This window comes from Alnus glutinosa, chromosome 9 (assembly GCF_958979055.1).
Source record: "Alnus glutinosa chromosome 9, dhAlnGlut1.1, whole genome shotgun sequence".
In the NCBI taxonomy this organism is placed as follows: Eukaryota; Viridiplantae; Streptophyta; class Magnoliopsida; order Fagales; family Betulaceae; genus Alnus; species Alnus glutinosa.
In genome coordinates this window covers 4,538,255-4,553,487 of record NC_084894.1, presented here as the reverse complement: position 1 = coordinate 4,553,487, position 15,233 = coordinate 4,538,255, and the positions used below count along the sequence as shown (strand labels likewise).

The window sequence follows — 15,233 nt, the reverse complement described above, 5'->3', positions numbered from 1 at the left end:
GAACTGATCACTTAATATATTAAAGAGTGATTGGGGATTAAGTTGAGCTATTTGGTTTAAATAATTTTTTTCTCCTTGAAATATTTTTCTCATTGACCCCAAGGGTTAGCTCAATTGGTTGGGGACCATGAAAAGGAGGTCACTAGTTTGAATCTCCCCTTCCCCCTCCCCTTGAGGTCAGAAAAAAATGCTTATCAAATTAACTAATTTTCTTATTTTCTTTTGGGTGCATGAAATTATTAGCTTAAATTAATTTAGTGGTTCAAGTTTGACATGTGTACTTACGAGTTAATGTTGCTTTGCGTTTTATTGAATAAGAAATTGATCGAAAGGAAGCTCGGCTAAATGCAATGCGCTCAGCAATAATGGAGACATTTCCTGAACCAAACCGGCGTTTATTACAGAGGTAATCTCACTTTCTCTCTCTTACTTGATGTGCCTTGCCCTCATTTTCACCTCAGTTTTTCTTTTATTTTTCAAAAAAAATTAGATGATTTTTTTTTTTTTTTACTTCCTGTGTACTTGAGTACGCCCTTTGGTTTTTATTGAAATTCGGTTACTTATCAAAATATATATATATATATAAAATTTGTTTTGAAATGCCTGAGTTTCTAAGTGTATCTGTCAGTTTTGAGTGATGATGGAATATGTGTTTATTAGAAGTAATGGTTGTTTGTGCAACTATGCATATGAAAATATGATGCATGTAAATTTTTTGTTTTTTTATTTATATGATCGATACATGTAAAAGATATAGCTTGGAAAATTATCCTCACTGAAAAATGTTTATCGATAGGAGCATTATTGCTAAAAAAGGTAGTACAACTATGCCATTTCGATGTGCTTTGGGATGGGAAGGCAAAATCTGGAAACTGTCTGTCGCTATCTCTTTTACATGGAGTTGGTTCTGGGTGTTGGGTGCGATTACCAACTGTTTGGATTGGCATGCTTCCAATTGATTTTCCATCACTTTGAGTGTCTGTAAGGCATATCCTCACCCATGTCATGTTGTATCAACATGACTATAGAATAGAAGTGAAAGTCATGGGTAACATGGTACCTTTTATAGCATGCACTTCCCATTATGGGATTACATAAAGGGTTTTTTTACCATTCTCTATAGCTTTTCAGAAGATATGGAAGTTGCAAACATGTCCTAGACTATCTCTGTTTCAGCAAATGACTTACTCTTATTTAATTTTCCTTAACTCACCAAAAAAGACAATCTAACTGTGTTTATACTGATTTTCTTTTGTTTCATGACACTTGAAGTGAAAAATCAAATGGAATTTAGATTTTTGAGAAAATTACACATATGTAATCCTCCAATAATATTACAGCAGGTTCCCTTAAACTTCACAATACCTCAAGATAGGCTGCTAAGCCAAACTTACCAAGGTTAATTGGAGGAAGAAGCAGGCACCATTATTATGAGATTTGACCATTACGGGACATTGGACCTGTAAAGAAAATGGAACAAGGATTTTCTCAGGACTGGTGTATACGCCATTGTCCAAAAAAGATGTAGCTGTTTCTTGCTTCCAAAGTGATCTGAAAAATTACTAACAAGGAACACATTTCAGAACCAGCATAAAACCCCTAACTTCACAATACTTCTCAAGCCAGACTGCCAAGGTAAACTGGCTGGGGGTAATTGGAGGAAAAAGCAAGCACCATTTATTTGAGATTGAGCATTTCGGACATTGGACCTGTAAAGGGAAATGGAATAAGGATTTTCTCGTGACTGGTATATATGCCACTGGTGTCCAATGTAGGAATTTCTTGCTTCCTGAGTGATCTGAAAAATTACTAACAACGAACACATTTCCGAACCAGCATGAAACAGTTCACAGTTTTAAATGTCATAATGGGGGAAACAAATTATGCTTATGTTGCTAGGAAGATGATTCTACTTTGTGAGTTAACAATGGAGGAAGAAATGATGTATGCATTTCCTGCCTTTTGCTAATGAAGCAAATATGAGGAGAAACAGAGGTGGTATTCATTTATGAAAGCAAGTCTCCAATGTCTACATCTTAATTGACAATTCTCTGAACAAGAAATTTGCATTTCGTGGAAGTAGGAGAAGAAAGGAATTCAGTGATTGGATAGGTGAAGAACATGTCCAGTCACAAATGCCTCTGACAATGAATATACAAGTGAAGACCTATTACTTAAACAACCAAATCATGTGATAGGATTAAACATTTTAATCTTTTGGGGTCAACAGCATCCTAGGGGGGACTGTTACGAGAATTAGACGTTGATCGGGTAATTCTCCTTTCAACAGGAAAAGAAGCCGGATCAAACCTCTTCTTCTTGCCTATGTTGACTAAATAACGTGATAATAGGAATTTTAAGCTTTCCTAAGCTCTTCAAACAATAAGTTTGATTGATAAATTTTGCATACTTCTTTTTTTTGATAAGTAATTGCAATTTTATTAAAAAACAGTATAAGGCACCCCTAGTACACACAGAGTATACAAGAAGTAAAAGCCTCATCACCGACCCGACAAGAAGAAGCCCACAAAACAACCCAACCTTAAGGCCCCGAGAAACAAACCACAAAAAGCCCCAAGGCAAACAACCCTACATCACATGGGTCTTGCCTTTCCTACACCTTGAAGAAATTTTAGAGTCTTCATAATTAACGGAGCTTTGTAGATTCAGAAGCTCTTTCTTGCCCTTAGTCTTCTGATGCTTAATCATTTCTTCCGTAATAACCTTGAACCTCTCGTTATGCTCCTCAGACACATTCCCCGCATACTCCTGGGACAACTTCTCCCAAAACCCAACAACCTTCTTCCTAACATCTACCTCCCACTCCGACGTCAACTTCTTATTCATCTCAGCCGAAGAGAAGGAATTTGTATGGGTGGAAGACGTCTCCAGTGCTGGAAGAAGAGAAGAAGTCTCAGAAAGTCCAACTACAGAACTCGAAAACCCAGGGAATACCGAAGGAAGACTTGGCCCGGCTACAGAACCACCCCTGGAAGAAGACAGAGCCGGAGAAACCCCAGGAGCAAACTCCTCTCTAGCCTTCCTCAAGCCCCCAGAGACACCATCAAAGCCCTTTGGTTCAACCCCGTTCTTATCCATTTGTACAACACTAACACCCAAAGGTCCAGTCCTTGTATCGACTGTTTCTGGAACCACCTCCATCGTCTCCTGCAAAAGAGGACACCCAAGCAAACCCGACAACGACATACCCACACCCTCTATGGTATCCAACGAAGCATCCTCCAAGCCACTAGAAGAAGGACGGACCAAAGGAATCCCAGAAGAAATCTTCGACGACCTCTCCGGTATGATTTTCGACAGACGGGAGGCTAAAAGTTTCGGGAGGAATCGGGCTAACTGGAAACTCGAACGTTTACAACCCAGCCCAGTCCCGACAAAATGGTCCAAAATATTCCTTACAGCCCGTCCCAGAGCCAAGTTAGACCCGTTGCCCAGCTTTCTCCACATGTGACGTTTTGAAAATTCGAATTTCAAATTCGAATGTGAGAGAAGCTTCTTACCCAGAGGATAGATAAGCTGGACTTTGTCCAACAGTTCAAGCGGAGGTGATTCCAAAGAGAAGCAGTCCACCGCCGTTCTCAAATCATCCTCTGCATGCCTCACCGATGGGAGAAAATCCAGAACACATGGCTCTGCCGTCGCAGTGCTCAACCTGGAACGACTATCCCCCATGAAAGGCACTGAACCTGACCTCAACACCTCTACAAAGGAGGGACCCTTCCAGCAAGGAAACATTCCCATCTTTGCCTCTTCTTCCTTCCCCTCATTATTGACCGACACATACGGGAACCCAGCTCCGCAGTCCATTTTGGTAGAAAGGAAAACAATGGCCTTTCTCAGCTCGTCTGAGAATTTGAGCCAACCCCACCCACCACGACCTTCCGGGATCAAAATGAGCCATTTCCAGCCACCCAAACCAAATATTGCTGCCTCATGGAAACGGCCAGCATGGTTACTACCTCTTTGAGCAATCAAAATTTTCGACCTTTCTCTAAAGGATTTGATGAACTCTTGATCTTCCGAGAAACCCAATAGAATCTCCAGTGTCAATGCAAGCCACTCCGAGCACTGTGGACTGATGATGATTTTGCCGGAAAAACTTTTTCTCTTCTCCCCCACCCTCAGCCTTGACGCCCCCATCCAGAACTAAGAAGACAAAAATCTTCAACTCCATGAGAAAACTTTTCTCCATCAAGACACCCCCAAAACGCAGAACGGCCGACCCAAAGAACGTTACATAGTCACCGGCGGAAAGGAGCCCACAAAGAGAAACCACTGGTTGCTGCCCCTACGCGCGATACAAAGGATACCCAAGAACCAGAAAGACAGAACTCACACCCCGACTTCGCAACGAAGAGAAGGAAGCGAAGATAGAGGGTCTCCTCTCCTAGCTTGACGCGCTCTCACGCGCCGACGCTAGGTCAGGGATGTAGAGAGGGAGAGAGAGAGAGAGCCTTTTGACAAGTTAGATTCTTTTCCAGGATTTTGAACCATAGCAAAACACAAAGACAAATCAATTATCTTGCATACTTCTTTATTCATGTAATTCCCTTTAAATAGGATTCAATATCCTGCTGAAACTAGGAATACAATTGTATACTTGTACTAGGAAAACAAATACTGCTAGGACTAGGAGAACTATGCAGCAAGACCTAGTTGAATCTAACTTCTTAAGGAATAAATCAGATTCTTACATTTTTTTTGGAATATTTCCTTATTAAGCTAATAACCTAATGGAAGCACTTCCTTATTAAGTAATTACTTCTAATAATTTTAGGGCTAATGTCACCGACATAGGGCTGACGTTTTAGGGCTCACTCAAGCTATTATCCAGAAGTTTCACACTGGTTCCCATGAAGGTTTCCATAAAATGTGGCACCGGCTCAAATCGGCTTTTTATTGGCAAGGGGCATGCTCTAAACTTAAAGCATATCTTCACGAATGCAACCTATGCCAACGCAACAAAAGTGAGCTCACAAAACCAGCAGGTCTGCTCCAGCCTTAGCCTATTCCTTCCACTATACGAGCTGATATTTCTATGGATTTGGTGGATGGTTTACCTCTTTCTCAAGGTAAGTTAGTTATTTTTGTAGTACTAGATAGATTCTCCAAATATGCTCACTTTATTCCCCTCAAGCACCCCTACTCAGCTTCAAGTGTCACGTTAGTCTTCTTTGATCATATTTTTAAGCTCCACTGCTTGCCCACCACCATTGTGTGTGACCGAGATGTGGCCTTCACTAGCAAATTCTGGTAGGAGTTGTTTGGTTTACAGGGAAACATATTCAATTTCAGTTCTTCTTATCATCCTCAAACGAACGGTCAAACAGAGGCCGTCAACCGTACCTTGGAGATGTACCTCCACTGCTTCACAGGTGACAAACCCAAGGATTGGGTCAAATGGTTATCTTGGGTCGAATATACATACAATACTAGTTGCCACACTAGTGCGGGTAAGACACCCTTCGAGGTTGTTTTTGGTCGGTTTCTGCCTACACTCAGCTTCTCTCCATTAGCCATCGTAACCAATAGCCTTGCTCCCTTAGTTGGTTGCAACCCCATTCTTTCAGCTAGCGTGGAGTTTAAAAAATTATGTGTATTACCAGTATCCATCAACGTCGTGACTTGGTGAGTGCCCATTCTTCCTAAGACCCGCATGTTTCGAGGTGTAGGGGAACCGTTGATTGCATGTAGTGAAATTCTGGGCTCGTCTAATGTGTCTCTGTTAAATTCGTTGAGGCTATCGGCTCCCTCATCGTCTTCTTCATAGAGACCTTCAATCAAAAACAGCTTGTGGCAGCGATGACCTGGAACAAACTTCTCATCACAATTGAAACATAAGCCGCAACTTCGTCGGTCCTGCATCTCCTCGGTTGTCAATCTTCGAATAGGGGGATTTTTTGGCTTAGTGAGGTTTGGGGATGGTAAGGGCGGTACAAGATCGCTATAAGTCGATCACCGGTTCTCCAAAGTTGGAAATTTCTTCAAGCTCTATGTTTTGGCTTCAAACAGACGAGCCAACCCAATTGCTTTAGTTAAAGAGGTAGGTTTGGCAGCTTGTACCTCAATCCGAATGTTTTCTTTCAGCCCACTGACAAAACACCCCAACTGGTGTTGGGTGGACAATTTCCCCACATGGCTAAGAAGCCGCTCAAATTCTGCCTGGTAGTCCCGCACCGAGCCTCCTTGTCGCAATTTGGTAAGATCACCAAAGTGGTCTTCAATCTGTGTTGGTCCATACCAGTTATACAGTTCGGCCTCCAGATTCTCCCAAGAGATTGACTCCACATTCTCCTTGAAAAGTTGATACCGCATCTGGGCTGCTCCTTCCAAGTGGCAAGCTGCTAAAGGAAGTTTGTCCCTGTCTTCCATTTGTTGGTATTTGAAGAATTGTTCCACACGGCAAAATCCAGCTTGTGGGACTTTGGAATTTGTCGCTTCTATCTTGGAGTGTGTCTCCTCCATCTTCTTCAACAGGCTGGAAAATTGTTGCTCCAGTCGATCAATTCGTGAATCATCCATGGAAGCGTGTGGCTCTAATACCAAGTTGTTATGAGAATTATAGATTGATTGGCTAATTCTCCTTTCAATAGGAAAAGAAGCCGGATCAAACCTCTTCTTCTTGCCTATCTTGACTAAAGAACGTGATAATAGGAATTTTAAGAGTTCCTAAGCTCTTCAAACAATAAGTTTGATTGATAAATTTTGCATACTTTTTATTCATGTAATTCCCTTTAAATAGGATCTAATATCCTGCTGAAACTAGGAATACAGTTGTAGACTTGTGCTAGGAAAACAAATACTGCGAGGACTAGGAGAACTATGCGGCTAGACCTAGTAGAATCTAACTTCTTAAGGAATAAATCAGATTCTTACATTTATTTGGAATATTTCTTTATTAAGCTAATAACCTAATGGAAGTACTTCCTTATTAAGTAATTACTTTTAATAATTTTAGGGTTAACGTCACCGACATAGGGCTGATGTTTTAGGGCTGCCGTCATCACCACTTAGGGCTGACGTGTCTTCCCATCTCATAACACGGACCATGAAGGAGAAGACATAATTATTGATGAAACAACTATTATTGGTGATGGGATTTTCTGGAAGGTGAATTATGTGGCAATTCTTTGTTAACTTAAGTGTTTCCTTTGTATACTCTTAATGTACTAAGGTCCACCTTACGCTTTTAATGAGATTGGTTTCTTACTTATAAAAAAAAAAAATTAAATAAAAAATTCTTTGTTAACTTACTAAAGAAGTGATACGAGTAATGCAAACCTATATTGTAACAGCAATATTATCGGATGAAGAGAGCATTGGAGGTAGTATCAAAATGGCATTTAAGCTTCCTTCCCATGTGGCTCACTTAACCAAAAATTTCTTGATTGTAAGCTGTCAGTTACTATTTTTACCTTCTAGCTGTTCATGTGCTCTACCTTCTTGTTAACGAGTAGACATACCTAGTATCCAGGGAGCGTTCAAAAACTAACTTCTCAAGACAATCTGCACTTTACTTGATAAGATGATAAGACTATAGTGCAAAATAGAACTTAACCAAAAAAAAAAAAGAAAGAACAATGTAGTACAAAATGTTTACATTTCATCAGCTGAACGTGGAGTGATGGGCTTTGATGAAATGTGGAGTTTGGCCTACTCTGTACATGTGCTCTACTAAGGTAGATTTAAAATGTTTTGTGCCCAGTAGTGTTCATATTTGTCAGTTTTGTAATGTAAATATGCTTGATATATGCATATTTTGCGAGTGTAGAAGGTAGGAAGTCTTCAGTGAAGTTTGTTGCGGGCTCTATATTTTCTTATTTTAAATCTAATTAGCTACATGTTGTTATTCCTCAGAATTCTGAAGATGATGCATACTATTTCTTCTCATGCTCATGAGAACCGGATGACTCCATCTGCTGTTGCTGCTTGCATGGCCCCTTTGCTCCTACGCCCTCTATTAGCTGGCGAGTGTGAGTTAGAGGATGACTTTGATATTAATGGTGATAATTCAGCCCAGCTTCTTGCTGCTGCATATGCTGCTAATAATGCTCAAGCAATTATTACAACTCTCTTGGAGGAGTATGAGAATATCTTCGATGTAAGATACTCTCCATCCAGCTCTCTTTTGATTAAAAACAAGTAATGTTTTAACTGCTTTTGTGTTATACTGTGTTTTACCTATTTCAAAGGTAAACCTACAGTTTTCCTTATTGCAGATGATGTTACGTGAACTCGGCAATGTTGCCTCAGTTATCAGCATTGCATGTATATATGTATTGGCGGATCCTTTTTTCTTTTCTTTTCTTTTTCCTTATTTTTCTGGATCTTTTCTGTTTTAGACAGAGAAGCAAGCTTATCCGGAATTCTAGCAGTGTGAGTGGTGCAGATTGCTTGCGCAACACTCATACTGTTGTTATGCTGTCTCAATTTGGGTACCTTGACCTAGACTGCTGAGTCCATGTAACACAGGCTAGGATGAAGTCTTGATTCTGATTTTAGCTTTCAAAATTATGTTTACTTTGTCATTAATGGATTCTCAAGCAGGTGGTGAATTTTACTATAATTAATTGGAAATGCTGAGCTCTCGTGATCTGTTGTTCCAGGATGAAAATCTTAATAGATGCTCCATTTCAGCTGATTCTCGGATTGAAAACAGTGGTACTGAAGATTCAACTGATGATGAAAATGTAGATATGAAAGAAAATGGTTACCATGATGCTCAAAATGAAGTTGACCCAGAAACAGATGATGATGCTGAACGTGTACACAGTGGAAAATTGAGTGAAAGTAGTGGTTATGCTGGTAGCGATCTTTATGATTATAAGGTTCTCTCTCTCTCTCTACACGTGTATATGTATGCACAACCACTCAGATGCACAGATGCTTAATTATGTTTATGTATATGGATATGTTTGTATGTGTATATGTATTTCTATTTACGGATAGACATTTATTAGCCAAAATATGTTTTGATTTGCGATCTTGTTGTCCTGCTTCTTCTTCAATAGTCTTACACTTACTGCTTCAAGTTTAAGATAGAATTACACTCCATATGCTGAATTACATTTTCTCATGCTGCATGGTGTGTCAGAAATGTTATCTTGTGCCACCAGACGCCGATCTTGCTTTTAATGTTGATGGTCTTTGTCTAAATTAGTTATCTTGTTTGAAACTGGCAACCTTAGATATCAGCTACTTCTTAAGTTCCCTCCAGAAGATGAAAAGCTTGAAGTCTAACAAGTTTTTCACTTTTGGTAGAAGTCTCCTGTGAGATATTAGTGGGAAATGGTGGGACATTGTAATACTCGACTCCCAAAGTTTGTATATAAAGCATTGAAAGTTGGATTATCCTATTTAAATAAAAAACAAAGTTCTGCCTCCTTGTTGAATGTGATTGGAAAAGAAATGAAATCCCAATATTCTTGGCATCTGATTTAGTTTTATGCTAAGTTACGTTTTTATGAAGTGTGTCATCATTCGTGTGGCAGGTTATATGGTGTAAACTAGTCATAATACACACGAGATTTTGTTGATTCTAGTACATGCGTGTGCATGTATGCATACACATTTAGAACTTTGTTGATTATTGTAGATCATTTCTTGACATTTTCTTTCATTTTGTATGCTTAACAGGCACTTGGGGGTGACGATTCAGACGTTGCATCACCTAGTAAAAAGAATCATGCTTCAGCTGAGAGTTCAAATTTAGGCATAGATCATCAACAAATGGGGGATCCCGATGGTGAACTGTCTAGGGAACGAGGCAGGCAGAAGAAAGTAAAGGACAATTCAATTAATGAGATGGATGCTCCAAGTGTGTCACCTGCTGGCGAGTCTTACCAATCAGTGGGGGAGATTCTGTCATCAATGGATCCAGCGCATCCTTTGACCCTGCCTGGATTTGAAACGGGTGCTGGAAGGCCAACGGCTAAAGCTACAGGATCCAACATTAATTCAAAGCGTTCAACATTTTGGGGAAGAAGCAATGTAAGTTGTCATGTGTTGATGCTTCTTTAACTTTACATTGCAACTGTCACAAACTCTCAATTCACAAGCAGCAGGTGATTTGATAAGTTACTTAAAGAAAGGTGGTTTTGAGGTTCTTCAAGATGTAGTCAACTTAATTCACATCAGTCTCTAAATATATTTTCTTTTTATGAAAGAATAAAAAAATTATTCAAAGACTTCTATTAAACTGTAAATGCTGTTCAAACCTCATAATTTCTTTCCTTTCTTGCTTTTTTACAACTATTGCTTCCTCTACCAACATTCCTTCTATCTTGTTTTCCTCACTGCCACCACTACTGCTGCCTTTTCTGCTGCTATTCCTACTGCTATGTTCTACTTCTACTAGTATAAAAAATGTTTGATGAGAATTGTTATAAAGATTGAGCTTTGTTCAAGATTTCATGGAGTGTGTGTCACGGTGCTGTCTGACATATTATTACACATCTAACAATGTCCTTGCAAGTAACCTAGCTAAATTTTGATGATCTAGTACTTGGGTGGATAGGCACATGCTTTGTTTTGACAGAGGCAAGAAACGAGCAGTAGATGTTCTATTCTACTTTCTTCAGTTTTTTATCCTCAAGTGCAATGTTAGGTATCTGAATATCTTTATTGGTTTTTATACAGGCCAGAAAGACACCCTCAATGGAATCAGTTGATTCTTCCGGAGAAGAAGAGTAAGATACTCATTATATGCATTAACAAATTGCTTTATAGTACATGTTCTTACAATTCTTTGTATCTCTGATTTGGCTCTGAAAAGTCTCATAATCCACGGTGGTCAATGTTATAGTTTCTTATCTATTCATCAAAAAAAAAAAAGTTTTCTTATCCAAAAAAAAAAAAGATATGCTTGTTTGGCTTTCTATTCATGTTTGAATCCTACTATCATACAAGAAAAAAAAAATTTACCTTTTCAGTGGTAAGTTGCTTTTGAAGTTCATTGGATAAACTTCTTCTTTTTTTCTTTTTTCTTTTTTTTTTTTTTTTTTTGGTGATAAGTAAGATTTTGGATAAACTTGTAAAAGGCTTGTATTTTAAAATGTTCTATAGTAGAAGGCGAATGTTTTCCTAAAATTTACAATGACAAAAAATCTTAACATAAAATCCAATGTGAACAAAGAAGCATCACCAAATCTAGCATTGTAGTTCATATATCTAAGCAAACCTTGTATTTTTAACATGAATAACGGGCATCTACATGTTTTATGTGAAACAAAAAAAAAAAAAAATCCTATCTATTAGGATTTAAAAACTCCTGACCTTACAAAGTTTGGCCTGGACTGCTGATACTCATGTCAAGTTGTGCTCTCTTCTAGTTTTCTTGCTAAGGATGAGATGCTAACAGAGCTGCGGATGGCAGGGATTTCCTGAGTTTTTCCTTTAGTTAATTTTAATTGAGGTTCTTTAGAGTAGATTAGGAATGGAGAGGTGGTGCTATGTGGAATCCAAAACGTTTGTCTTCTCGGTGATAGAAGGTGCTTCGGTGGTAAGAGTGGAGGAAAGGAGGAGGAGATTTTCAGGGCTCATACTGCTTGGTGCCCAGAGCTGCGGATGGTTGCTCTCGACCATGGAGAGTGTGCTGAGGTTTACAGGGACGGATTTTGTAAGGTCTTTCAGGGAGGGGTCCAAGGTCTTCATTGTTAGGCGAGGAGGCAACACAGCTGGAAGTTTTATCGAAGTAGCAGCCTATGCCTTGGGAGGTTTGAAAGGGATTATTTACATTCCTGAAGGACGGAATGGGTGGGGATGGAGCAGTTTCTTGGCTGAGCTGGGTAAGACCAGGGATTTCCTCTCAGACTCAGCAGGGAAAGTTCTGGTTCGGACTGGAACTCCGCCTGCGATGGAGCGGGTTCACGATCATGGAGCTGGCACTGATGATGCTACTGGTTCAACCACAGACAAAGCACCATCTTACGCTGAAGTGCTATGCACAGGTCCTCGCCGACCGGAGGAGGAAGGGTTGAAGAAGGGTCAGACGGAGCACCTCTTGGGTAATGACCATCATGACCGTTATGCCTTCGACGCTATGCAGGGGGACAGGAGTTTTCCTATTTCGGAAGCAAAGTCCCATGCTGTTTTCCGAGGCAAGTCAGTCTACTCCTTTGGTGAAAAAAGCGATGGATTTCAGAAGTTTGGAGGGAAAGACACGCTACCTTCCCTGCTGCTCTGGCAGAGCCAGCTGGAGAAGTTGAAAAATGAGGTGGACCGAGCACTGAGTAGTGTGCGTGAAGGGCTGTTGTTGGTTGGGCCGGGCTTCAAGCCCAATGGTGACAGGCGGAAGAGGAAAAAGAACAGAAAGAAGAAAAAGCAGAGGACTTGTTGGGTTCCGAAATCTAAGCCCAACCCAAGTGTTTCAACGGCTGATCGGGCTATGCCTATAGTAACGCCTACAGTAACAGAACCACTGGCAGTGTCGGGTTCCGGAGGTCCAGAGAGTGTTCCGGAGGGAGCGTCGACTTCTGGCGGGTTCTGTCTTCCCCCTACGACGATCACGTCTTTGGAGATCACATGCGTCGAGTCTGCCTCCAGGCCAGAGCGGGGGTCTCGTCCTGTTATCAGAGATGCGGATACAAGGGAAGAGAAGGAAGAAAAGGATATAGCCAGGAGTGCGGTTCAGTCTGCGGGATGCACAGAGACTGACGGTGGTGTTTCTGCTCCTCTCGATATCCAAACTCCAGCATGCTACTCCAAGCTGTTGGAGTTAGGTCCCGGGCCACTCATCAACGTGGTGGACACCGGCATATGCCCAGCTCTGCTCTGCGTCGGAGGGCTGAATGTTGTCCCTGCCTTGGAAAGTTTAACTTCTCCGCTGGTTCTCAATGGGTCTGAGCTACCCGGTTCTAGGTTGGAGGTTGTTCCTAAAATTCCGGAAGTCCCTGCCACAGTTAGGATGGGTTCAGACTCAGTGATGGTTGTTTGGGCTGGTCGGAGTTCGTTGGATCCTTTGATGCCTTCGGGCTTTTATCCCTCGGAGTTAGAAGTTGTAGATACCTCTATTACTCTCTTCTCCCCTTCCGGTTTGGGGCCCATGAATGGAATGAAGCTTATTGAGCCCCCGGAGGAAGAGCCGGCTCCTTTGTGCTGCTGTCCGGGTGATAATTTCAGGGGTCTTTCCGGTAAAAAATCTCCAATGGATTTCTTGAAGGCGGTTCTGGAGTATAGCCAGTCGGTGGGGGTTACGTGTGATGGCTATGAAGGTCAGCTTTCAGCCGTGTTTGAGGCTATCCTTGCTGAAAATGACAAGAAGGAGACGGGTTCTTCTCTGAAAGCGGGCAACAAGTTCAATAGAGAACTTAATAGATTATCTTGTTCTATTAATTATGATGCGAGAAGCGGAAGCAACTCTCAGAGTAGGTGTAAAGGGAGGGCGATTGGAGGTATTTTATGAAGCCAAAAATTCTCTCGTGGAATGTCAGGGGCTTAAATGAGGGTAGCAAGCGGTTGAAAGTTAAAAACCTAATTAGACAATGGAAGGCAGACATTTTTTGCTTGCAAGAAACCAAACTGGAGTTCATCTCCAACAGCTTAGTGAGGCGCCTTTGGGGATGTCACTTCGTTGATTGGTGTTACTTACCCTCAAGCGGGGCCTCTGGTGGTATTCTTATCATGTGGGATAGAAGGGTTGTTGAGAAATTAGATGTGTATGTGGGGGAGTTTGTTGTCGCTTGTTCTTTTAGGAGTGTTGCCGATGACTTTACTTGGGCCTTCGCGGGGGTATACGGTCCTAACCTTGACTCTGTTAGAAGGTTGCTCTGGGACGAGCTGGCTGGCCTTGCTTCTTGGTGGGAGATGCCTTGGTGTATTGGGGGTGATTTCAATGTCATTCGTTTTCCTGCTGAAAGGTCTAGGGAAGGTCGCCTTACCGCTGCTATGATGGAGTTCTCAGACTTTATTTTCGAGCAGGGCCTCATGGACTTTCCTCTCGCTGGAGGGACTTTCACGTGGTCCAATAATCAGGAGAACCCCTCCTGGTCTCGTATTGACAGATTTCTTGTCTCTCCAGATTGGGAGGTCAAGTTTCCAGGGTCTATTCAGAAAAGGCTTCCTAGATTGTGTTCTGATCATTTCCCTATCCTCCTGGATTGTAGTGGCATTCAATGGGGTTCCAGACCGTTCAAGTTTGAGAATATGTGGTTGAAGGCTGAAGGGTTTGTGGATAGGGTTCGGATTTGGTGGGAGTCTTATCGCTTCCAGGGTTCTCCTAGCTTCATCTTCACTCAAAAGCTTAAGGCTTTAAAGGTTGATCTCAAGAGATGGAATGATCAGGAGTTTGGCAATGTGGAGTTTCGCAAAAAATTGCACATGGAAGAGTTATGTACTCTTGATAGGTTGGAGGAACAACAAGGTTTATCTTCAGTAGAAAAGGAGAGGAAATGTGCGGTCATCAGAGAACTGGAGAACTCTACCTTGCAGGAAGAGATTAGTTGGAGACAGAAGTCTAGGGTTCTGTGGCTGAAAGAGGGTGATAAATGCACTAAATTCTTCCACCGGATTGCTAACTCGAACAGGAGGTCTAATTCCATAGAGTCGCTCTCCATCAATGGCTCTGTTTCATCCGACCAGCAGGTTATCAGAGAGCATGTGGCTCAATTCTATGAGTCTCTCTTTACAGAACCCTTCCCATGGAGACCTAGAATGGATAATATTGCTTTCGACACCTTGGATGCAGCTGAGGCCTCTTCTCTAGAACTTCCTTTCGAGGAGGTGGAGGTCTTAGAGGTGGTGAAAAGCATGAATCGAGATAAGGCACCTGGTCCAGATGGGTTTTCTCTTGCGTTTTTCCAAGACTGTTGGGATGTGATCAAGACAGATCTTATGAGGGTTTTATGGGACTTTCACTCTCAAAGCAAGTTTGTTAAAAGTGTTAACGCCACTTTTATTGCCTTAATTCCGAAGAAATCTGGGGCTGTGGATTTAAAGGACTTTCGTCCTATCAGTCTTGTTAGTGGTGTGTACAAGATCATTGCTAAAATCCTTGCAAATAGACTTAAAAAGGTGGTGGAGAAGATTATATCATCCCCTCAAAATGCTTTTGTGAAAGGCAGGCAAATTCTTGATTCAGTTCTTATTGCCAATGAGTGCTTGGATAGTCGAATCAAATCCGGCGAACCAGGGTTACTTTGTAAGCTGGATGTTGAGAAGGCTTACGACCACGTTAACTGGGATTTCTTACTGTATATGTTGAGAAGATGTGGCTT

General features: G+C 41.3%; 1 protein-coding gene across 2 annotated transcripts in view; it reads left to right on the top strand.

The window, feature by feature from the left end:
- Nucleotides 1-15,233, top strand: part of LOC133877838 (rho GTPase-activating protein 7) — a 43,945-nt gene that overhangs the window by 19,185 nt on the left and 9,527 nt on the right. For both annotated transcript variants that reach the window (XM_062316266.1, XM_062316267.1), the window contains exons 11-15: nt 319-406; nt 7,879-8,122; nt 8,628-8,849; nt 9,658-10,011; nt 10,660-10,709. In XM_062316266.1, the coding sequence (XP_062172250.1) occupies nt 319-406; nt 7,879-8,122; nt 8,628-8,849; nt 9,658-10,011; nt 10,660-10,709 (958 nt within the window). The remainder of the gene's footprint in view (nt 1-318; nt 407-7,878; nt 8,123-8,627; nt 8,850-9,657; nt 10,012-10,659; nt 10,710-15,233) is intronic.